This window comes from Uranotaenia lowii, chromosome 3, assembly GCF_029784155.1.
Source record: "Uranotaenia lowii strain MFRU-FL chromosome 3, ASM2978415v1, whole genome shotgun sequence".
Classification (NCBI taxonomy): domain Eukaryota; kingdom Metazoa; phylum Arthropoda; class Insecta; order Diptera; family Culicidae; genus Uranotaenia; species Uranotaenia lowii.
The window spans coordinates 140,783,099-140,809,260 of NC_073693.1; the positions used below are offsets into that span (position 1 = coordinate 140,783,099).

Genomic DNA, 26,162 nt, shown 5'->3' on the forward strand with positions numbered 1-26,162 from the left:
CCGACATTTGCAGCGGATGAGCCGGTAAGCTGACTGATTGGAGCAGAAAAACTAACCGCAAATCAAATGCCCAAGCCGGCGGATGAGTCCACCAACCAGTCATCATAAAACCCTTAAAACGGATTTAATTTAGCTTATCCAAGTAAGTAAGATATGTGTTTTGCAGGCAGCTTCTTTAAGTATCTAAATGTGGTTTTCTCCTGTTTTTTTTAGTAAGTTATTTAGTGCCTGACTAGCCTGAAGAAAAACGTCACGCTGCTGGGGAGACCTATTAATTTAACCGTTTTTTTATATTTTCGAATGGCAGCAGCGCTTGCCGTATTAAATTGTAGTTTGTTAAATTTAAGGTTTAGAAGATCATTTGAAAAATATAAACTTATTCAATTAAAAACTTACTCCTCACTTGTTTTATTATTCAACTTTAGTTTTTCATTTTAAGGTTCAATTTTGGAATTTTGTTAAGAACTCGATCAGATTAAAAAGGAAATCTCCTTTGATTTTTTATCAAGAATTTTTTTTTTCTAAATTGATATAGAAAAAAGTACGTGAATCGGTTTAATTGTTTCTCAAAATATCATACATTAGTATAGTTTAATATTCAGAGCCTAACCATTCCACTTTACATACATTTTCGATTAAATTCCTAACTCGTCGCCACCTGAAAAGGTACCGACAATTGTCACCTAAAATCGTCACCTGAATGCGACGATTCTCACCCACGGTGACTACGAGAATAGGGTAAGAACTCACAAAGTTCATCCGAAGTGACGTTCCTCACCTAAACCGACTGCTGGAATAGAGTGACTTGGGTGACTCTGCTATCGTCACGTCACTCGAGGCGCAGAATAAGGGCCTATTTACAGGATTTCCGCAGAATGAACTTAGGGAATGTAAAATCGTTTGATTTTAGAAAGAGCATGTTGCCGTACACAGATATTAGAAAAACACGCATTCTTCAAAATGAATATCAAATTTTTTTTTCATATTCAGCGTTTTAACGCACAGTTGATGAGCTGAAGTAGGCGTTGGGGAATCGTACGTATAATTTTTTTCCGCGTGTGTTAAAATCGTGGTTGGAAAAATGTTTGTGTTTTCATGTTTTTCAATAAATTAGAAGAATAGTTACACGGGGCAGTTTCCAATTATTGCGAAGATGGATCAACCTGTTAGGCCCTTGAATACCGATGCTGTTCTTCCCGGAACTTCCTGGTGCGAGTGAGCAAGCCTAGTGGGGGGTAGTGTTGTTCCCAAGGTCTGCTGACGAGTCTGAACAGTCCTCTTAGTCAAAATTGAAAAAATGAAGAAAGCCGAAGCTAAGTATCCTTTACTTTTTAGTTAATTCTTGAAAAGGGAAATCGATATATTAAAAAAGTTTTAGGATGCACAATAACTGCTTTGAGTAGTTATTCAGCATGGAGATTTGCTTTTCCGTACCGTTTGGAAATTCTAGTTCAAAATCTACACCCATAGAAGAGGTTGCAAAAATCCAATGCCTATTTAGCACATCTCTGTGCCGATAATGCGCTGAAATGTGCACTGTGCCGAAGATGATATGTTTGAAAAACCGTAACTGGCATAAGGACTCGGCTCCCAACTAAAATGATGCATGACCACTACATTCAAGCAAAACAAGAAAAACATTTTTATGGGATTTCGTTCCTATTGGATAATTCATCCCAGAAACAAGAAAATAAAAATATAAACCACAGCACTCGTAGGGAGAATCGAACTCAAATCATTAACCAATTGGTCTTGCCAGACCGACATCTTAACCAGTGTACTATTTGAGCTTCATGCAGGAAGAGGGATATTTGTCATAGGCATTCTGCCACCGATCAATCACAAAAGAAACGCACGACAGTGGCTTCCCGGCGTTTGGCCTCCTTTCAAGGTATTCATTTGTCTTGCGATGGAAACGGGAAAGGGAACGGGAGTGGAGGAAACGGGAAACCCATTGAATGAGAACTGTGCTTTGCTTACTGCCTGCTATTACATACACACGCTACATATACACAGCTGCTAAAGCCGGGCAGCTTGGCCGGTGCTTGTTTGCCGGTGAATTGAAGGAATGTATTCTTGTTGCTTTTGCTACATACACACGCACAGCTTAGCCGTGGTTGTTTGCCGGCAAATTGAATTGAACGAATGTTTTTTTTGTTGTTGCTTTTACTGCATACACACGCACAGCTCGGCCGTGGTTGTTTGCCAGTGGATTGAAGGGATTGAATTAGAAGGATGTTTTTGTTGTTGCTTTTGCTACATTCACACGCACAGTGCTCGGTTGGCTGGCTGCCTGGTGTTGGCCGGTATTTATTTCCATCCTTCTTCGTCTTGTGATGCGATAGGCAGGGACGTGAAAGCGTTTTTATTTTGTTTCTTTCAGACATACGCAATTCGGTTAACTTGGGAGATTAATGCCGGTGGGAGGAAATCGAATCAGCACCGATCGCGTTATCTTCTTGTACCAATGATGCTATGTATTTGAGTACACGCCATTGGCACAGAGGCTGAATTTTGGGTGTAGTTATCATTATTGACAAATTAAATATATAATAATAATTATTGACAAATGCCTTAAATTTTCATTTGAAATATTTCATTTTGCTTGAACTTGATATGTATTGTTGATATTTTTGAAATAATTTGTTTACAAATTTTCAAGGTGAAGATTACTGAGATGCCTTAAATATTCTCGTGCATGCATAAGTGATAATTGTTTTCATCATTGAAATATTATCTATACATTTCAATTGCAAGTTGTGGTAATTTTTTTTTTATCTAAATGAACAGATTTTGAATCCTTTAAAGAGGAATTATATAAATATTTTTTTTAGTTTTTGTTTCCGTATTGCTATTTGTGAATGGTAACAAGGTAAGATGTTAAACATGAATAAAAATATGCATTTTTTGTTTTAAATTATCTATGTATTAAAATAGCTTAACTCTATAATGGGGTTTAGTGGGGGGATTGGACAGGACATCAAACGATCGGACGACTGATATACAATGGATTGTGAGTTCAAGCCAGCCGGAGTATCTTGGCAAATTTGGAATCATGAGTAGGTTACTCAGGTACCTTTTCAGGATTCTTTATTTGTTTCGAACAGTTTGAAGAAAGAGAGATGAGTCAAACCTGTCCCAAGCCAGTGGTAACGGACCCCTTGGTAGTGCTGCAATTATTGTTGATGGGTTAAGCATGAACAATATTTGAATGTGCGATCGAGACTTCCCGTACCGCCTCGGGTCGAAAGACCGATCAGCCACTGGTGGGTTTTCATACATACATACATACATACATTCAGCGTTTTAACGCACAGTTAGATGTGTCGAAACGCAATTTTATTTCAAAGCTCAAAAATCCTGTAGTCTAAAAGCTTCTGTTTTGGTCAATACGAACGACAGAATTTTTGCAGATGGAAAAGTAGGCCGTGACCGAAGAAAGACGTCGCGTTTTATACTGTCCTCCAAAATTGAAACATATTTCGAAATTTGGAAACTGAAGGAAGGAAAACTGGATGAACTATTGAGATGGAACCAATCAAGTGATCTCCAGTGAAACTTTTAGAAAGTAAAACCATCCCACCCCCCCGAAGAGCACCAGATTCTCTAGTGGACGTTTCCATCATCTAGGCTTGGCATTTGTTTTTGGCATTTCTGGTGAGTCTGTTCCTTAATGTTATTTTTTTTATTTTTTTTAAGCATTTAAATTATACTTGGATCAAGTGATTTGACGGATAAAGTACAACCCAACCATATTGCAATATATTTTCAGTAAGAGTTTTAATTTTCAAAATTGTGTATTTCGTGATCTTCAGACTTAAGCTTGCTTCATTTAGAATTGAACAAACGTTTGCTAATATTGTGGCACTCCTGGTGGACGAAATTGTATGTTCTTGACACCCACTTGTTGCGAATTTTGTCTTATTTTAACGTATGTATTTTTAACATTCCGGATATCTACTGTACTTTGCAAACAATCACATGGAAGCCGAAAGAAGAAAAAAAAATCTGCACAATTTTTTTGAAAATCCATTGTGGTCTGCATATATAGGCTAGCTAAAGAGCTGAAGTTGCCAGGAAATTCCGAATGACGCGTTATCAAACGGTATAAGATCTCCACTGCTGGCGATCGGGAGCCAGCGTCTTCACTTGCTGCCAGCCAAGGTTCTCGTCAACTGTGCGGATTTCAGCGGCTAGACTTCGCCGCCACGAGCTTTTGGGCCTGCCTCTTCTTCGATACCCATCTGGATTCCAGTCAAGCGCCTCTCTGCAAATCTCGTTTTCATCTCTTCGCAGCGTGTGCCCAATCCATCTCCACTTACGTTCACGAATCTCGGTTTCTAGCGCCTTTTGATGACACCGGCGATGAAGTTCAACGTTTGAGATCCAGTTGCCAGGCCACCAAGCGCGGATGATGTTCCGCAGGCAGCGATTCACAAAAACTTGCAGTTTTCGCGTCGTCACCGCATATGTGCACCAAGTTTCACACCCGTACAGCAATACGGATTTGAAGTTTGAGTTGAAGATTCGGATCTTAGTTAGTAGAGAGATCTGGCGTGACCGCCAGCAATCCTCGGTTTGGTCTACAGTCAATCGATCCAGTCAAGATCTCATCCATTACGATGAGAAAAAGCAGCGGTGACAAAATACATCCTTGTCTCACTCCAGCAGTTACCGGGATTGGTTCGGACAAGACACCGTCGTGCAAGACCTTGCACGAAAATGCCTCGTACTGTGCTTCGATGAGATGGACTAGTTTCTCTGGGACCCCTCGTCGTCTAAGAGCAGCCCAGATGTTTTCGTGGTTCAGTCGGTCAAATGCTTTTTCGAAATCAACGAACACCAGCAGAAGAGAGTCCTGGAATTCGTTGATTTGTTCCAGTATGATTCGTAGCGTTGTGATGTGGTCCACACATAATCGTCCGGATCGGAATCCAGCTTGTTGCCGTCGGAGTGTAGCGTCGATTTTCTCCTGGATCCTGTTCAGGATCACTTTGCAGAGTACTTTGAGAGTTGAACAGATCAACGTTATGCCTCGCCAGTTACCGCACTCTGTTAGGTCTCCTTTCTTTGGGACCTTTACGAGGATACCCTGCATCCAGTCGGCCGGGAATGTTGCAGTATCAAAATGTCAGCGAAAAGACGGTGCAACATTTGTGCTGACAAGGCAGGGTCGGCTTTCAGCATTTCAGCAGGGATGCAATCGATCCCAAGTGCTTTGTTGGATTTCATGTTTTTGATTGCCGCTTCTATTTCAGCCAGCGAAGGCGCTTCCGAGTTGACGCCAGTAATGCGACTTACTGTTGGCGCTTCGAGCTGCGGATTCTGTTGACCATCGCTATTCGTGACTCGGAAGAGTTGTTAGAAGTGCTCAGTCCATCGTTTGAGCTGATCTGTTCGATCGATCAATAACTGACCTGCTCGGTCTTTCAGCGGCATTCTTGCATTAGTCCTTGCACCACTGAGGCGGCGAGAGATGTCATAAAGTAATCGGATATCTCCATTGGCGGCGGCTCTTTCTCCTTCTTCGGCTAGGGAGTTTGTCCAGGCTCTCTTGTCTCGTCTACAAGCTCGTTTAACTGCCTTTTCCAGCTCCGCATATCGAAAGCGGGCTGCTGCTTTGACTGACCCGATACATGTCTACTCAATTCCGACTTTCGCCTTTCTCCGATCATCGACCATCCTCCAAGTTTAATCCGGCATCCATTCACTTCTTCTTCCACGAACTTTACCGAGAGTACCATGGCTCGTCGTGATAAAGGCATTCTTGATTCCACACCACTGTTCTTCGACTGTTCCGTCTGTCGGCAATTCCGAGGCTCGGGATTCTAGCTGTTCAACGTATGTCCGTTTCACCTCTGGTTTCTCCAACCGGCGGACGTCGTATCGACACCCGACTTTCTCCTCGCGCCGTTGGACACGCGCAACTCTCAGTCTATCTCGCCAAGGACAAGGTGATAGTCAGATGCAATGTTAGCGCTTCGTTTGTTGCGGCCATCAGAGGGCTCCTTCTCCATTTTCGGCTGATGTAGATGTGGTCATTTAAATGTTCTGTTCACCATCTCGGGATACTCAGCTACTTGTTAGCTCTTCTAACAAGCTGACTATTCTGGCGGGAGCCCCATTTCATAAATTCAGCCACTATGCGAGACAGAAGCTGTTTGAGCCCCCCTAATATCCGCTAAGGTTGATCCCCAAAGGTTGAGATAGTAGTTGTGAATAAGAGGTAATACGATCATTATGGAGCCTCGTGTTCGCACATTATCCACCATTTGCAAGTCAGAATTTTCAAAATATGTATAAATTTCGTCCAGAAGGGTAAAGATACAAAAAAACTTAATATGTATAGGGTAAGTGAGCCTTAATTTGGCATGCTCCTTATCTTGGCATGCCAAAATGCATTTTGGTGATTTTCATGTCAAACATACGCCTGAAAATGGAATAAAAATCAAACATAAAAGAAAATCGCATGTGGCCACATTCTGCATAGCATTTGTCCACTATTAAATCCAAATGACTGCGTAATAATTTTTTTTTCGCATGGAAAACTGCAAATGAAATTATGATCTTCGGAAAAAATCTTAAATGAACCTACCTTGCTAGTGCATCTGCCGTCTTCGTATTGAGTTAAAAAACCCACTTCCTTATGGAAAAATCACTAAAAATTACCACTGGTTACAGCAAAACATGGCAAAAAATATAAAATTATAACTTACTCCAAACAACTTACATCTCTATGTAGAATTGAAGAAAATATAAACATTTTTTTTGCCTAATCTTGGCATGCAATTCCACAAATAGAAGTATGTATGTATGTGTGAAAACGACATAACAGGCAGCCGGCAGCCGGCGGCCGTTCGTCGGCCGACGGTGCACAGTGGTCTGGAAATTAAAAAGCCGGTCAAAAGTAAAATGAATGATTGAAATAATTCAAAAATATTATGAATGTATTTTGGACTATAATCAATTTATTTATCTCTCAAGCCGACTCAAGCGTATTTGGCATCTTAGTTAGAATTATAATACTACAATTTGAGCTGCTCTTTCATGGTAAATTTCGAGAACTTTTATTCTCAATAAAATTTACCTCTCAATAAATTAATTTACCGGTTCCGGATCCGAATTGATATCTTGGATCTCAATGTTGTTACTATGTCCATACCTAAAAAAATCGACATTTGAAAATACGGTTTAACGTATTTTGATTTCATTTAATTTATATTGAAGATGAACATTTGCTGCATACGTGTCGCTTGGAAAGGAATTGTTTTAAGGTTCAAATTATGACATATTAATATTAAAAATAACTGCAATGCAATGTTGAAATACTATGTTGTAACGAGCTTAAGTTTATATTGTTTTCAATTTCATGTGAAATCAAAAATAATATTTTGACCAAGATAGTTTTTTATTATATATCACTGTGCTCCAACAGAAGGTGATGACGTTGTTTTCTGTACACCGAAAAAACTTTTCACATGAACGCTACGTGAAAATGTACATGGATTTTTGCCACCATGAAAATCACGTGGAACCTACGTGAATTTCAAGTAGCAAACAGAGCTCGCACAGCAAGCAGAATTCACGTAATTTTCATATGAGTTGTATGTGAAAATAACGTACAGCGGATGTGGAAAGGTATTCGTTCTGCTACATGCGATTCACGTAGATTTTATTAAAATATGAAGGTAGTGAGTTTCTTTTCAGTATAAAAATAAAATTGTTTCGAATTAGCAGAGGCATTTTATTATTTTGACCAATTTAAAAACATAACACACTAACTTTTTAAAAATCACACAGCACTACATTTCACTTATTTTCATTAACATCAATATCGCCGGGAGATTTCCTTTTGATGTCTCTTGTTAGCCTTGCCTTTGCTCACAAGATGGCTAATTCCAAATCCTGTTTAAAAATGAAAAGAAGTTTAAAACAACCACACAACACAATTTTAATTACTTACGGAAAATCAGCTTCTCCATCACCACGTAATTTCTGTAACAGCCATCACAAACCATTGGATGGAGGCCATATTGAGTACTGTATTCTTTCGCTTAGATCTACGTGAATAAGCTATTCACAGCTACGTGAACGTCACATAGAATGCACCAAACCTCTTTGAACTTGGTGGATCACTGGATTTTTACGTGAATCAAATGTGACCTTGGTTGTGACAGCAAACGGTTATGTGAATTTCACGTAAGGATCATGCGAGTTTGTATTAGCTTGTAAGTGATTCACGTAAGTCGAGCAAAAATTCACGTAATGAGCGCCTACGTGAAAATCCAGGTGAATTTAACGTTTTCTTTTCGGATGAGTGTAGGAAAGGAATATGCGAAGGAAGCGCTGCCTAGTTCGGGTAATGATTTTGCATGAGTGCGAGAGGGATGCAGCCTTTATTTCATCCAGCTTTTGAATTTGCTATTCGCTTCCATTGCCTATAGTTCCCAAACGAACGAGTGAGATGCAATATATTCCTATCAGGCTGGCTCTTGTTTTGCTATCCGAGTGTACGCATACGATTGCTAGAAAATTCCTAAGGGCGACATTTTAAACATTTATGATTCAAAGAATCGTTCGCTTACTTTAGTTTAAGCTTTAGTTTGCTTCTGGCCTCGGTCATAATGTTTTTTAAAATCTCGGTCCTCCTTTTAAGGGAGTGGAATAAAAAAAATATGAACATTTACTGTCTTATGTTAACCTGTTAACTTCAATGGAAACAGATCTTTCATGATTGCATTTTAAAAATTGAGCGAACGATTTGTTTGCTTCATTAATAAACATATTTATGTTAACCAGTGCAATAGTTTGGGACCTGTTTGTTTTAGATTATCATTATTATAATAGAAATTTTAAATACACAAAAACTGAAATAAACAAGTATAACTTTTTTACCTAAGATTATCATTCTACATGCAAATATCAATTCTCAAAGTTGATTGACATTTCGTACTTCCGACTTTTTGAAAACAATACAGAACATTCCTTCCGGGATAGTTTCAATGAATTCGTGGGGGCTGTTGTTGTATTAGTGAGGCAAGTTTTTCCTAGAGACGGCCAATTTAAGGAACCCATAAAGGGCCAAAATTCGGCGCGGGGGCTACAATAAGGAGCATTTCAAAGTTTGATCAGGTTTATCTCAAATTATCAACCGCTTTCAAGCAAAGACATATTTTTGCTGCATTTCAGGCTAGTAAGCAATCATATTTGTCGAAGGACTTTTGAAGGTACACATTACAGGAAGACTACAATCATGGGAAATCTAGTCAACCATGCCTTAGGGGCCAAGACTGGGTAAATTTACCCTAGCAGTTAAAATCTTTAGTGATAACCTGAAGGTTTCAAGAAGGTGATATGTTTAATAGCAACACGTTATCGTTAGGTTTCTAAACATGCTTTCGCTACGTTAATCAAGAGCTCTAAAACTATTCAGTCACGTATGCAGTTTATGTTGAGCACACTTGAAAGTATATATTGATTATCTTTTGAATGGCAATCTCTACCAACTTTCAAAATGTATACCCGTGTTCATACGATACCCATCGGAATTTTCCAATTTTAGCTTCCAAATTCAATCGCACCGCAATGGCATTGACTTTCTTTTGCAAAAAAATATAACAAAAACTCATCGTTTTCTCTCTTATTTTTCCAGATGCACGTTGTTCGATCGCTGTCCCATCGAGATGCTTCAAGTGAAAATTGAAACCCGACAGCGGCGACGAAAAAACGATTCGGGTCGTTACCTTTTCTAGTGTAGAGGGAGGAGTACTGCGGGACACTAAGAAAGGAGGAACGGAACAACTGCAATTCATGAATCATTGAACCATCGGAGCTTGACTCCTTGTTGCTTCTGCCGGATGTAAGATTTACGATTGGAAAGCTCCTCCGGTTTGAGTGTTTCCAAAGAAGAAGATACCTAACATAGTACCTACGTACATATAGAGAGAATTTGTTGAGGTATCCCGTGACAAACCGGAAAAAGCCAAAATGGGTGATAGCACTATGGGATCGGTGAGCTTCCTCCACTTGGGAGACATCGTGTCGCTCTATTCGGAGGGAAGCGTTTCTGGCTTTCTCAGCACATTAGGGTGAGTGTTTGACTAAGGTCTTCTTTTTCTTTGACATCAATGTTCTTGTAGATCGATAAAGGGATAATAATGAAGCTAAGTTTTTTGCATTCTTTTTCATCTTGATTTATTTCTCCGTTGTTGATGCTTGTTATGATTACCTATGTAGATACATCCGGAGAATATCTCATTTTCCTGAAACTGATTTTAAAATCATACATCTTTTCAAATTGGGGTCTGGGGTTAAAATTATTTATACTGTATTTGTTTTCTCCACTCGTGGAGTGTTCCACCGTACCCGATAAAAACAAACACAAATCGTCGCCAGTGTATTGCTATCTCACTCACTCACACGCTCTCTCGCAACACTGGCAAAATTATCGGTGGGCCACCGTCCGTAAGCAGAACTCCGACAGGTCAAAACCAGTGCAACACCGTCCGAATAAACAAACAGTTTGACAGCACCTAGTGGTGCACCAGTGCAACACTAGTGCAACACTCGGCATAAACAAATACGGTATTAGTTAGCGTATAATGCACAGAAGACCCGCCATCATACACTAGAGTCGCGTTTTGGTTTACCATATTAAGCTTTCCTCTTTTTTATTACGCTCACCCCACCGAAAATGGGAAAACAGCAGTGTTCAAATGATAAGATATTTCGTTTCCATACTCTCTCTATGTGGCATAAAAGATTTAGATTTATCATTTTTACTGATTGTAAAACATGGGATTTCCCATTCTTTAAAATTTTGGTCTAAAGAAAGACCACATACAAACATTCCTCCAGATGTTATGGATCTTAATGCACTCACAAACTTTACGTGAAAGTTAGGTATTTCATCTGTGTTTTGAATAGTCGTTCCCAAATATCTTATTTTGATCACCGCTGGGATATATTCTTATCTAAGTTTATGGCATATCGGCAAATTGAAATTCTAGTTAGAGAGCAATTATCCAAATATTTTTTGGATTTCTACCGAAAAGGGAATATTTAGAGGAAAGTGCTCCTTAGACCGCTGCAAAAAATGACTTCTTGCTTCCATATGTTTTTTCGATGCCTTTTGGGTCACCAGGCATCAGTGTTGAGATGATTTGATTGATTCCTGAGTTAGCGCAACGTGTTTCAATTTTGTACGAAATTTGTATGGGAGAAGAAATTTTTGCAAATAAAATCATCCAGAAATTTCAAACAAGCTTGACAGAAGTTAGTCTTTGATTTTTGGTTTTGACTATTCTTAAGCTTTATTTTTTGTTAACATGTCAAGCAGCTAAGCATTTCATGAAAAAAGTTCCATTTCCAAATAAAAATCTGAATCCATTGACAAGTATTTAAAATGGCAGACTTTCCTTGCTAGAGCTTTGAATTATTTTCGCAAAGGTAATATAAATCAATAAATTTACCGGCTATGCAAAACAGTTTTTTGGGATTTTTAATTTTCATCCTATAAGCAGTCAAAAACGCAAAAAACAGTCAAAAATTTAAAAAATAAGTGTTGAAAAAAAAATTGTATAACATTGAATATCTTTTCTGGAGTACAAGTAAGATTTGTGATTTGTTCACATGAATTGCATTGCAAGAATCAAGGAATATTTTTCATACAAAGTTATATTTTTTGGAACTTCCAGTACAACTCTGGTGATTTTTACTAAAACATGTTATGAGAGGTGTACAAATTTAGGAATTTGAAATTCCCATACAAAGTTTGCTGCGGTCTAGTGCTCCTATTTATGCCTGTCGGATTAAATGCGGCTTAAAGCTGTTTGCTTGTTTTTTGAAAGGTTAACCATATAAAATTTGTGCTTTTAATCGTTTCAAACCTTGAATTTTTAACAATCATTTTGTTCTTATAGTGAGAACAGAAGAGCTAAATAAAGAGTGGATATTATATTGATTATATATTGAAATGGAAGCCCTTGAAGGCAAATGAGTATAGGTGGATAAAAACGGATTCCGAGAAAAAAGTCTACTTCCAACAATTTTTTTGAGGTGCAAATGCTGTAAAAATATTGTGGTTTTATTTTTAACCTCAATCTGGCTGAAAGAAGGCCACCAAATTTCACGAAGAAGCCTTGTGTTATCTTGATACGGAGAAATTATTCAGCGAATATGTCATTAAACGTCAATGAACGGATCAGCTTAAATAAAAAAAATTAAAAAAATTTTTTTCGATGTTTGGTATCCTTTTAAGCTCCTCCGCCGCAGTATGTAAAATCAGGTTGCCAGATTGTCCGGTTTTTCCGGGTTTGCCCGGATATCTAATACCAAATTTAAGAACAGTCCGGCCCGGCTCGGTTGCCCGGATTTCATTGAAAAATGCCCGGAATTTGCCCGGATTTTTTCACTTTATTTGGCAAATAAAACAAAGAAAAACAACAAACACCCCTAAAACGAAATTTTTTGAGCAAGTTGTATAAAAATTATCATGAAAGGTTTTTTGGAAACCTAAAATACGGTTCAAAATCTATGAATGAGTTTTGTTGAAAAAAAATTTTTTTTCCTCAATCTTTGTTGAGGAATTTTTGAACTATGACAAAATTTGCGCGGATTTTGCCCGGATTTTTGGTCGTCAATTTGAAATTTAATGCCCGAATTTTGAAGGTTTTTAGGTAAAAATTGCCCGGTTCGTCCGGCCAGGATACGTGCTGAAAAATTCTGGCAACCTTAACGTAGAACAAACCAAATGCATTCCTAACTTAGGAATGCATTTGGTTTTTTTTTTCTACGTAGAAGGTATAACTGACAGTGTTTTAAAAAGTTGTGGTATGTTCAGCTTTTTCTGAACTAGAAAACTTGTTTCATTGTCTCATTGTTAAAGAGTTTGCACAAATATTATTCCATGGCATCTCTGCCCTCAAAAAAGTAGTTTTTCTGCTTGTGACTCTCAGGCTGAGAAGGCGTCGACATTCAAGACGAGAACCGTTTGTGATGCTTACGATGAGATTACCTAACATCACACTGAGATTCAAAAAGGGAAAATCTTACTCAAAAAAAATCTCATTGACATGGAATTTCGCAATCGCAACCTTGTTACTAAGTGACTTCATGCCTCTCTATAGAAGGATTTATTCAAAGCAGAAATGGCTTACTTTGTTAATTTTGGAAACCAAAAGATTATATCCTCTAATAGCCATGAAAACCATTCTTCCTTTTAAAATTAGCTTAATGAGGGATTCTGAAAATTGATTGACGATTAGAAAGACAAAAAACTCGAATCAAAATATTATGATGGCGAATATGCATTGCCACCTGCGCACAGTGGTTCCAATTCCCAAAAAGGTGGAAAAATCTGATTATCAAGTCGACCTTTTTTTTTTATTAAGGATTCGAATTTTCAATATCCATATATAATTGAAAAATGCCTATTTATTTATAAAAAAAAATTAAATTTTCTTGCATGAGGATCAAAACCTGTCTTGAAATTTTAGGAAAAAATAACAAAAGATAAAAAAAAATATTATTCAACTTCCCGCATACAAACTTCAATTAAAAAGCTTGTTATTATTTTTTGACTACTTTTTTTTTTTTTAAATTTTCAACCACTGTGCTGCGGCGTGATAAAACTCTGAATACGAGATGTATTGAATAGTCATGGACTGGATTTCTTATTCGGTAAAACAAATGTGCGGTCGAATATACTGTCGAATTTTTAAGAGAAAAACAAAAGCGATTATATTTTCTTTTATTTCTTTCCTCTAAATGCCCCTCAAAATTTTTTCTTCAAGAGTTCTGTTTCATTTAAATGCCCTCCACTTTACTAAAAGGACATTAACGTATCGCTCACGCTGATGTGTTTATCAAAAAGAGAATGAATTTCTGTGAAATCTAGGACAAAACGTTTCGAAACTGGTGGCAATGCCAAGCCATTTGAAATTTCCTATTTGGTATCGAACCAAATAAAAGTCGAGTTTGAGCAAGATATCTTCAAAATAATTGTTAAAGAGAAATTCCTTAATCTTATGCATACCATACAAAAAACATGATGATCATTTCTAAATGCCATCTAGAAAATCATTTTTGGACAGAAAAACTAAAATTTTATATGATTAAATAAATTAAATAAAGTGAATGCGTAAACCTGGGCAAAATCCGGGAATTTTTTTAACAATATCTAAGAATCCTGGCCATAAAGGGTTTTCGGATCAAAAAATGGTCAAACTTCATTGAGTCTCAATCGTGTAAATTAGACTTGGAATTTATCTTTTGGTATTCCATTTTTATTTAATTTTCGCATTTGTATAGCGTTGTATGAAGTCCTTCGGATAATAAACATACAGAAATATGATTTTTTGGTGATTGTGGAACTTTTCCAACATTACTTTTTGATGTTCTATAAATTATTTCGAATGATGATTCGAAAAGTTTGACAAGTCTGTTCGTGTAATAATTTAAAAAATAATTATTCAATCTTTTCGGCTGAATACTTAGCTCTACTATATGGGGAGCTAAATATTCGGCTAAACTGTTTTTGGGTGGTCTCGCCTAACCTAATATTCGCTGCACACTCTCTACTCTAGATAGAAGAATGAAAAAGAAATGAATAAAAGGTAAATATGAAATTTGCGTTACGTAATATTTGAACCCTGAATTGTCAATAGAAGGTCATAATATGAGTTAACTTGGAAAAATGTTTACCCTTCCAAGCGACCTTCCGGCTTTTTATTGGAAATTAAAAATGCCATACAAAAACTTACATGTGGGCATGTTTTGAGTCTTTTCTTCGTTTTCATTATCCATTCATCTTCAATTTTCGTAACAAAATATTCTAAATTTTCAGTTAACAATAAAATTTACCATAGTAGACAAAAAATATGCGTAAGGGATGAATCATCCCAGAGGATGAAAATCCCGTACAAAAAAAAAAATATGCGTGAAGGCCTCTTTTAGAGTTTTCTCTTCATATTATTTCCCATTTTTTTTTCAATTTCCACAAAAAAATTGACCATTCCATTCAGCCGCTGCCGCTGCGACTTTGCCTGCAGCTCGGAGCCCAGTGGAGGGATATGCCGCTTTCTGGCATGTTTTTTCCATATTTGGCAGACTCTCTTCCACTGTTTTGCCGGTCACACATACCTCCCCAGTTCAAACAGTAATCTATCCAATTTACCCTCGGGTTTCTTATTCAGCGTCACTTGGACCTTCTTGTCGCCCAGCAAGGTTGCCAAAAAAAATCTGTGTTTTTGCGAGAAAAATCTGATTTTTTTCTGTGATTTTCCGAAAAATTCTGTGATGGTTTTCTGTAATGAAAATAGTGTAAACTTCATTGAAAACTCATGAAAAATTGAGTTTTTTACATTTTACATCAGAAAAATCAACAAACATTACCAAGCTTATCATGTTTCCAAAACAAAGTTAAAAATTCAAAATTTTTGTTGACATGAAAATAATCAGTTTGGAAATACGTATTTAGTTAAAGAAATCTGTGAGTATTTTCGAAATTCTGTGTTCTGTGACACAGAATTTGTGATGAAAATTTGTTAAAAATTCTGTGGAAATTCTGTGGAATAATTAAATTCTGTGGAACCGGTTATTTACGGCCATTCCCAAATCTTTCCTTTTGAGAAAAAAACGTAGAATATCTTTACTCTGATACCGCGTTAGTTCCGAAAAACACTACGGCCTATTCGGCCGAATACTTAGCTCAACTATTCGGTGAGCCGAATATTCGGCTTAACGGTTTTTGGACGGTATTCGACGCCGAATATTCGGTATATCTCTAAAATGAAATTTAACTCCAAAATTTTAAACATTTTTCTTTGATCAGTTAAAAACGAATTTAAATAGAAAAAAATCAAATAGAAAATTGATCAAAGAGCTTAAAATAAGGATGGTGTCTATATGCCAATTTAAGCCCCCAAAATTTTGATTCCATAATTTTATGTTCTACCAAAAAAAACCCTTTATCGATAACAAATTTTTCAAAAACAGATAAAAGTAGGTATGATAGATGATAAAATGGAATCATTTTCCCTCCACCCACAGCCTGGTCGACGATCGAACGGTCGTATGTCCGGGGGCCGGGGACCTGAACGATCCCCCGGAAAAGTTCCGGGACTGTCTGATCAAGATCTGCCCGATGAACCGCTACTCGGCCCAGAAGCAGTTCTGGAAGGCGGCCAAACAGAGCACCACCTCCAACACCGATACCAATCTGCTGAAGCGGTTGCATGTAAGTACCCAGATTGGAATGGAGTTAATCTTAGTAGTCCACTTTGATATGATGTTCATGATTATCTAACATAAAATACATAAACAAAGCAGTTTGTCTTTCTTCACAAAAAAAAACGAGAAACAGCTAAGTTGACAGTGTTTAGATTGAAGGAGGAGAGCTTTCATTGGACAGGACTTTTGTTTGAATTATTAATTTATTAGATAATCTGGCTAGTCTAACAAATGCTTGGTACTTATTTATTCTGATTGCGTAACTGTAGCAAAAGTTCTGGCATGACGGCAGAAATTAATTATTCTCATAAATTTCCACCTCCCGAAACAGCACGCAGCCGAGATCGAAAAGAAGCAAAATGATTCCGAGAACAAGAAACTGCTCGGAACGGTCGTCCAGTATGGCAGTGTGGTCCAGCTGCTGCATCTCAAATCCAACAAATATGTAACGGTCAATATTCGGTTGCCGGCTTTGTTGGAGAAGAACGCCATGCGGGTGTATCTGGATGCGAACGGAAATGAGGGTTCGTGGTTCTACATTATGCCATTCTACAAGCTGCGCTCGGCCGGCGATAATGTGGTGGTGAATGATAAGGTCATCCTGAAGCCGGTTAATGCGAACAGACAAAATCTGCACGTTGCCGCCAATTATGAGCTGCCGGATAATCCAGGCAGTAAGGAGGTGAATGTTTTGAATTCTTCGACCTCGTGGAAAATTACTCTGTTTATGGAACATCGAGAGAATCAGGAGGATGTGTTGAAAGGTGGCGACGTAGTGCGTTTGTTTCATGCGGAGCAGGAAAAGTTTTTGACCATGGATGAGTACAAAAAACAGCAGCACGTGTTTTTGCGAACTACGGGAAGGACAAGCGCAACGGCTGCCACCAGCAGTAAAGCGCTTTGGGAGATTGAAGTCGTTCAGCATGATTCTTGCCGAGGAGGCGCTGGTCATTGGAATTCGCTATTCCGGTTTAAGCATTTAGCCACCGGATACTATTTGGCAGCCGAGATGGATGATGACATCTCCAGAACGGAGAAATCAAGCAATTCTAGTCATCCTCAAGGCGATTCTTTCCGCTTGGTTTCTGTGCCACACTCCACAGATATCGCTTCTGTATTCGAGTTGGACTCAACGACAATTACCAGACCCGAGGGTTTGGTTCCGCAGAATAGCTACGTTCGTATGAGACATCTCTGTTCGAATACATGGGTGCATGCAACGTCAGCTCCCATTGATATCGATGAAGATAAGCCGGTCATGTCCAAGGTAGGATGTTCTGCAATCAAGGAAGATAAAGAAGCTTTCCAATTGATTCCGGTCTCGCCTGTTGAAGTTCGCGATCTTGACTTTGCCAACGATGCGTGCAAACTGTTACAAGCGATGAGCACAAAGCTAGAGAACGGCTCAATCTCTCCCAATGAGCGAAGATCTCTGATCGCTCTCCTACAAGATATCGTATTCTTCATCGCTGGTCAAGAAAATGAACAGAACAAGAGCGATGCCTTAGATCTAACCATCAATAACCCAAACAGAGATCGTCAGAAACTGCTCAGAGAACAATACATTCTAAAGCAACTATTCAAGATCCTCCAAGGACCATTCCAAGAAACGAAAAACAGCGACGGTCCCTTCCTCAAAATAGACGAGCTTGGAGACCCCAAGAATGCCCCCTACAAGAACATCTTCCGTCTATGCTACCGAATCCTCAAACTAAGCCAACAAGACTACCGCAAAAATCAAGAATATATCGCCAAACATTTCGGTCTCATGCAGAAACAAATCGGCTACGACATCCTAGCGGAAGACACGATAACAGCCCTGCTACACAACAATCGCAAACTACTAGAGAAACACATCACAGCAGCGGAAATCGAAACCTTCGTCGGCTTAGTCCGCAAAAACATGAACAACTGGCAGTCCCGGTTCCTGGATTACCTTTCCGACCTTTGTGTCTCCAATAAAAAAGCAATCGCAGTAACCCAGGAGTTGATCTGCAAATCCGTACTGAGTGCCAAAAATGCAGACATCCTAATAGAAACCTTCCTGCGGGAGGTCGATGACGATCAGTTGGGTTATTTGACAGATTTGGAGCGCGGAAACCATCAGTTTACCGAAATTCGAGAGGTGGATGAGCAGCTCACGGATGGTACCGTCGAGGGTGATGGCGAGAAGAAGACAGCCGATGGGACCCCGAAAAAGCTGGACGAGAGAAAGCGCTACGAGGTGGCGCTAATGTGGCAGAATCGAACGGTAAGCAATATCACTTTATAAGAGATTAAACATTCTATTAAACTTGAAAATATCTAAATCACTTGACGAAACAAGAAAAAACACTTAGGTCAAGAAAATCTACGGTGGGAGAGAAAAAGTTCTGAAACATAGAAGATCTTTCCAGTATAAAATCATTTAAAGATGGGGAAATTGGTCAGAATGGGTAATTTTGTTTTCGGTTGTACACCGAAGAAGTTGTATCATTTTGAAGAAAAGAGTGGCAAAAACGTTAGCTGAACATTTTTGCCACTCTTTTCTTCGAAAACACACAACTTCTTCAATCCATAACTTTTTGTCCCTCGGTGACCTCGTAGTAACTTTTTCTTGTCTCGTCAAGATCTTTCGAACCGTATATTGCTCATCCGTGTATATCCGAAAACATTGTGATTTCCCAGCTCACAAGTAGATACACTTTGTATCCTCAGTTCGTTCCAATAATTGGATACGCATAAAATATGATTACAATCAGTTCTTAAACTACTTGTGGATTTCTTCTTTCACAATAGACCTCATTATTATCGACTGAATTATTTACTCCGGTTTCCCCTCTGACCGATCAATAAAATAGTGCAACCCATAACTCACCCTGCCGTGGTGGCTGCGAAAATCGATGCATAATTAATCAATTTCTGTCTTATCCTCATCCTCAGCAATCGAAATCCATGAGCCGACTAGCTCAGGGGCTGAAAATCGGCCGAACCCATGACATCGCCATACTGGATTACTATCGACATCAGCTCAATCTGTTTTCGAACATGTGCCTGAATCGGCAATATCTAGCTCTCAACAACCTGTCGCCCCATCTGGACATCAACCTCATCCTCCGGTGCATGTCCGATAAAACCGTACCGTATGATTTGCGGGCGTCATTCTGTCGATTGATGTTGCACCTGCACGTCGATCGGGACCCCCAGGAACCAGTAACGCCGGTCAAGTACGCCAGGCTGTGGTCCGAGATTCCGTCGGAGATGTCGATTAACGAGTAAGTTTTCCAACTTTGACACGCTTTCATTTTTAACTCAGTTGAAATTTTTACTTTAAATTTTCACACAAGCTTCATTAGTACAATATACAAAGTGATGTGCAGCAAATTTTAAATAACCCATATAAACTAAGAATAAAAAGCTTTTCAAATAAAATTAAAGGAAGTATGAGATTGCTCCACAAAATGAATTTAAAAATTGAAATGTATGAATGAAATAGGTACAGTACCGTTCATAATTGTATAGAAATTCGAAGCACGCGCAATGTCGCTTCGACTTTGAACTTCCATAACTTTTTACTCTGATGATATTTTTTGATCAAATTTTTTGCGTTAGATGGATCAACTATCATACTATTATATCACTTTGAGCTTTCTGGATTTTGTGTGGCCTGAGAAATAGTAATTCTACGAAAATCGGACTTTTGGACTTTTCTCATTCAAACTGCAATATCTCAGAAACTAAGCTACATTTTTTATTGAAATTTTGCTGAGTGATTCTTGAAACATAAAGCTAGCATGTTTGAAGTTTTCGAAAAGTTCTATCGATGAGATCAAAAGTTACGCGAGGTGCAATATTTCAGGCATGAACCTAGAAATGCAGTTTCTATAGAATTTTGGACGAATGTTTCCATAGGAAAATCATATTCTCTGTTTAACAACCAGTAAATCTATTACAACCAAAAATTCAATTCGCCCGCGAGATTGTGATTTCAAAACACAAATGGATTATTTATTCCATTTTTTCTTTTTTTCATTGCTTTTGTCAGACATTTTTCGACTGATTTGTGGATGGAAAAGATATTGTTCTCATAAATCGTCCAAAATGCTATAGAAATCGCATTTCTAGGTTCATGCCTTAAATATTGCACCTCGAATAACTTTTGATTTCATCGATAGAACTTTTCGAAAACTTCAGACATGCTAGCTTCATGTTTTAACAATCACTCTGCAAAATTACAATAAAAAGTGTAGCTTAGTTTCAGAGATATTGCAATTTGAATGAGAAAAGTCCAAAAAGTCCGATTTTCGTAGAATTCCTGTATCTCAGGCCACACTAACTCCAGAGAGCTCAAATTTTGTGATATAATAGTATGATAGTTGATCTATCTAACGCAAAAGATTTGATCAAAAAATATCATCAGAGTAAAAAGTTATGGGAGTTCAAAGTCGAAGTGACATTGCGCGTGCTTCGAATTTCTATACAATTATGAACGGTACTGTATATCATATTTCATTTATTCATATCGAAATTTAGTGACAAAAGGGAAAAAGAATTTTGTAGGAGCCGATCACCCAAGTAACAATCCCATTTAAAACCAATTGCAGTGTTTTATAATATTGTATCTTAAATGGCAAGGATAAATAAAACAACAAACAAACAAAAAAATCAAGTTTTTTGCCAATATTCACAGCTCGCTTAAAACTATTTCCTAAAGCTACTTTATAAACCAAAGCGTATTCTATGGTTTAGCTCAGGGATGAGCAACCCGCGGCCCGCGGGCCGCATGCGGCCCTCGAGGCATGTTTGTGCGGCCCGCGAAGCCAATCTTAAATTAAATTTATGTTTTTTTTTTCTACGGAAGATTTAGTGGTATAAATAAGGTTTAGCAGTTGCTTCGGTAGCTTTTACTTTGCTCGAAATCAAGCAAAGCAAAAGCCCAAAGCATTTGCTTAGTTTGGTATGAATAAACGTTTGCTTAGCAGATGTGTACTAAAGTCTTAGAACATAGCTTTTGCTTCGAAAAAAAAAGAGCTATCCAACCAGCAGAATCTGAAATTTTCTAAAGTAAAATGAAAGAAGACGATCAAAAAATTAAAAAGTACGGCTAAAATAGCCATGAAATCGACGGTGCGGGTGGTGGGTGTAAGAACGATCGGAAAAATTTAAGTCAATACATGCTCGTATGTTGATGTTTGAAGAAAATTGAATATTGTCAAACAAAAAATGGCCTAGCTTTTTAACATTTATCATAAAGCTCTCCCACACGTTTTCGGATCGGGATAATCCGATATATAAAAAAATAGGCAATAGGCGCGCATCTTAACTTAGATGTTTTTTTTTAATCTTTGAATTATAAAAAAAATCATATAAATTTGGGAGATCTGAATTATGTTTTAAATTATTACAACTTTCTTCCAACTTCAAGCCGATTGGGACTTCTTCCACTGTAGCCGGATTTTTTTAATTTGAAATATTTACTAATTGATTTGTTTTGTTTCATCTTAGAGGAATCATTTCATACAACGACAGGAATATGAAAAAAGTTGGGTTATCACTTCGACTGTTCTTTATCTATGTTGAAAATGCCTTTTCAAATTGTTTTGAAGTGTGATATTGCTAATTTTATAAATTCATGACGTTGTTGAAGAATTTGTTTATTGGAAAAGTCTGCTACCAAGCATGCTTAGAAAATAAAGTAATTGCTAGGAGATTTCTCGAGCGATTGCTTCAGATTTGGGCTTTATTCATACCGAACTAGCTTGTTCTAAAAGTAAAAGCTCCTAACTGAGAAAACAGCTGTCAGAAAAAACTTTATTCATATCAACCGAAGCAATTGCTTTCTGCGACTGCTCGAATGCTCGATTTAGTTTAGCAAAAGCAATTGCTAGGGGTTTTTCATACCACCTATTGTTTATTATCATAAAATAGCAGTCCCCACTGAACCAAAAATATTGTATTAATTACTTCATCAAATATGCACGTCACTTATTTACAGTTGCATTAGCCCCATAATCATTAGATTGTTCATTCTTTTGTAGGATTTCTCGACAAAAACAATATCTGTAGTTCTGTGATTCAACCCAAAAATATTGTACAGCAGCATGCCTTTCGGTGCCTATGTTTCAATAACTGATTTTGTTAAATTTTGGCGTCCCAAGTTCAAAACATTTCACAGATTTTGTCAATCACTTCTGGTTTCGGTGATAAGGCGTATGGAAATTTTAAAATTGATCAGTTTTTGATGATATCGATCGTTTATAACTGATAAACCAATAAACCTTCATAATAACCAAAAGCTGATTTTGAATCAACTTACTGTCCTTCATTCAATCAAGGTCTCAGAGCAGATATTGCAAAGATATTCTTGTAAAAGAGATGCAACACTTTCAAAAAAAATAATTCTACAATTTATAGAAATTCCAAAAAATAAGATTTCAACTTCTTCTGACTTCATTTCAGAAAGTTATTGAAAATTGGATATTACAGATTTTAACTTGTTCAACAACTTTGTTGAAGACTGCGAAATGATTTGACTTACGGTTCTAAAAATATCAAAGATTCAATTTAGTTTTATTATTCTTTAAAATTTCGTCAAAAGTCCCGTTTTGCAGGTTTGGAAAAAATAACAAAAAGAAAACTTCCATAATTTTTTATTTCAGAAATGAAAATTACTCGCGATCTTTGGGAAGGTTGATCGATTAGTATTTGTTTTTTACAGTTTTGTCAAATAAGTACACAAAATTGATAGATTTTTACTTCTTTTTAAAAGTTATTTCGAAAACTAGAGATAACAAAAAAAAAACTGATTGAATATTTGGATTCAGTGTCTCCGAATAAGTAAAAATCAAATCTGAGATTCCTTGCACCTCGGAAAAATGTGAATTTCGTTGTTTGGCTCGAAACTTCATTGGCAAATCGAGTGAATTGAGTCATTTTACTAGAAAATTAGCAGTCCACATTACCAAAGTCATAAGATTTTCATGTGCCAGCCTTAGAAGACCTAGCCCAAAAGTATTTAAATTAAATTATCTGTGAAAATTTATGAAATCTGTAAAAAAATCTAGAATCAAAAATTTAAACTGTAACATTGACAAATAAATTTGGATAAAAATCTGTAAAATTATGAATTTTCCTTAATTTTTACACATTGCTCAATATCTCAATGCAATGAATTCATACGGAACTTCAAATTAAAAAACAATCACCGTTTCGAGAAAAAAATTAGGCTTCAATTTATATAAATTGTAAAACAAACTTTTCAAAAATTGGGACAGAAAAAAAAATCGCTATGGTTAATCTCCACGATTTTTTTTTAAATGAAAGTGATGACGAAAAATACCATCGCATTTGTTCGAACAAAAACGGGGTATTTTCAGAAAACGATTAAAATCTTTTTACGAATTATAGAAAGACTTTCAACATTTTTCGTTTTTGATAAATAATAGGGAAGCAAACGGTGTTTTCCTTTTGTCAAAAAGAATTTCCGCTCAACATTTCAAATCAATTCAAACATTATGGATCTCTAATTAAAATGAGTGATTATTCAATTTCGGCTGATATAATCGCCTTATACCTAAAAAAAAGTTTATGCAAGTACATGTATTCGTTTTATTTATCCATTTTCAGTTTTAACGAAAGTTACTCTAATCTGTATAAAAATTCATACAGTTTCAAGAAAAGTGTCTCCACTTAGTTTTAAGTTAGGTTGCTTTGCGCAGAGCGTGAGCAAAAAGCTTTTATACATTCGAAAGCTTTCAGCCTGTTAGTCAATTCTGTATATTTTGACATGGGGATGCCCATGCATTTTTCTGCAAAAGTAAAGTTTAAGGAATTTCTTGAAAAAAAAGTCTCCTTTCGAAAATTATTTCTTTATTTCGTACAAGTTCTTCAGTATGTAGCATATATTATAGTTTAAACTCCTTTTTTTAAATTCCATTTAATCTCGTTCTATAGCTGACGCCTCTCATGGGAAAAAAGGCGGAATGGGACAATCGCACATATAACCATCTCCGCATTCCATACCGCCCCGGATGTGGCCACATAGCGTCCACGAGGAAAGGGCTTCCTAACAACCGCCACCTCGAACAGTTTCCAGAGCATCTGATAGAGAATATTTCTCCAAAGCCGTTCTCGAAGCTGAACACTCAGCACACCCAGGTTTCGTTATCGAATGCAGTAGGGCCACTAAAAAAATAACAAATACTTATAATTTGTTAATCACAATTGATTTACAAATACGTACCTGCCAAGCCATAATCGGCGCATATAAAAAATTGATGCTGCTTTGCGATACTGTACGTAGGAATATTCTAGTTTCAAACGTAATCGACTCGGGTAAGCCTGATTCCTGATGATCCTGAGAAGAAATGCGTTCCGTCGGGGCCCGGATGTTCGGAGTCTTTTTGATCTCATAGTTTTCCTTTCAACATTAACTAATCGTATATGCCATTTTCCAACTGCTTAAGAAAAAAAAGTAATTAATCAAGTTTCCGTCGGATTTTTTTCATTCTTTAACTTAACCTGATCGGCTCATGGGTGTTAAGTTTTTCCTGCCTTTACCCTCTGTAGTGAATGACACCCTCGTCGTTTCCGGGTCAGAGTTCTCCAGCAAATTTCGAGTTTGTTCCATTATTTTTTCGTTCACTTCCTTTGTTTTCTTAAGGCTCTTCGGATGGTTTGCATCGGGATTTCGGGAGCCAGTATTTCGACAGCAGCTGATCCTATTCGGTCCGACTTGCTTCCGTGGATTTCGTTTACTAACCGGGAAGTCCATTCCTGTTCCGGGAATATTCGTTCACTCCGTTCTACAGAAGAAATTTTTTTTTAGCAATTTGAAGTAAACAGAAATTCTCAATACTTACCTGCCAATTCCCGAAGCACCAACGAACATAACCGATAAATTCTGAAAACGAAAATATCATAAAATTCATAAATTTACAGGCTTTTTAGGTAAAAACTTTGTTATTGTTTCTTCACCACCGACAAAAAGATTACATTTTCCTCCACCTGAACTGACAATTAATTGTAACGGACAGGCTTCGTAATAAATTTCAAATTAATTTCTTTTTTTTCGCTGCGCCATCCCTTCTAATAAAATTCCAACAACAGCAAACTTTTTATTCAGAGCTGCGTAATCGAGTTTTACTTCACATTTGTATATTGGCAACTCAAATCTACTCAAAATTGAATTGGGGATATACAAATTTTGAGCATCAATCGATTAGTCTCAATGAATGTGTATTCTCAACACATTTAATGAATAACTCAATTTTTCCGTGCAAACTATTTTTACCTAAATGTTTTTTTTTCATGCGGCCCGCCGAAAGAATTTCTAATCAAAAGTGGCCCGTTGCTTTAAAAGGTTGCTCACCCCTGGTTTAGCTCATCTACTTTAAAACTAACAGATCAGCACCAACACGTGAAAAGGGTCTATGTTCATCTATGACGTTTCGAGAAAAACGCGTTTGAAAATTTTGCAATCTTTTTTAAATCGCTAATTAAAATTCACGAGGAATCTTCCAAGTCTATATGGTCAAAACGGTGCGTATAGGATCATTCAAAATATGTTTTTAACGATACGACGGTGTTATCATGGAAAAATAGCTCGCAATTGTTTATAGACCCTAGCTGGAGTATGAAATTCGTCTAAATGTTTTATACACCCTTCGCTTTGTACTGTATGTGTGAGTGAGATGGAGATAGAATTTCCCCTATTTTTTTGACAAAGGCTTGTGGTTCTCGCTATACACACAAAACTTTCGAGGCCGGAATTTAGCAAACTTAGCTAGAAACTAAGCAATCAATTTAGCAATATTTTTTAACTATATTTTTAACCGGAGGAAAAGATTGCCCGGATCTGAAATTTCAAAATTTATAGTTTTTTTTTCTCTGGAGAATCAGTGAGAATGATTGCTTATGAAATAGAATACACAAATTTTCCTTTACTTTCAATT

The 26,162-nt window shown here is 37.2% G+C and overlaps 1 protein-coding gene across 12 annotated transcripts in view; it reads left to right on the forward strand.

Moving 5' to 3' along the window:
• LOC129756473 (inositol 1,4,5-trisphosphate receptor) overlaps positions 1–26,162 on the forward strand; it is a 173,833-nt gene that overhangs the window by 73,489 nt on the left and 74,182 nt on the right. For all 12 annotated transcript variants that reach the window (XM_055753367.1, XM_055753366.1, XM_055753371.1 and 9 more), the window contains exons 3-6: positions 9,653–10,088; positions 16,051–16,237; positions 16,562–18,481; positions 19,153–19,484. In XM_055753367.1, coding sequence (XP_055609342.1) covers positions 9,988–10,088; positions 16,051–16,237; positions 16,562–18,481; positions 19,153–19,484 — 2,540 coding nt within the window. In that variant the 5' untranslated portion in view covers positions 9,653–9,987. The remainder of the gene's footprint in view (positions 1–9,652; positions 10,089–16,050; positions 16,238–16,561; positions 18,482–19,152; positions 19,485–26,162) is intronic.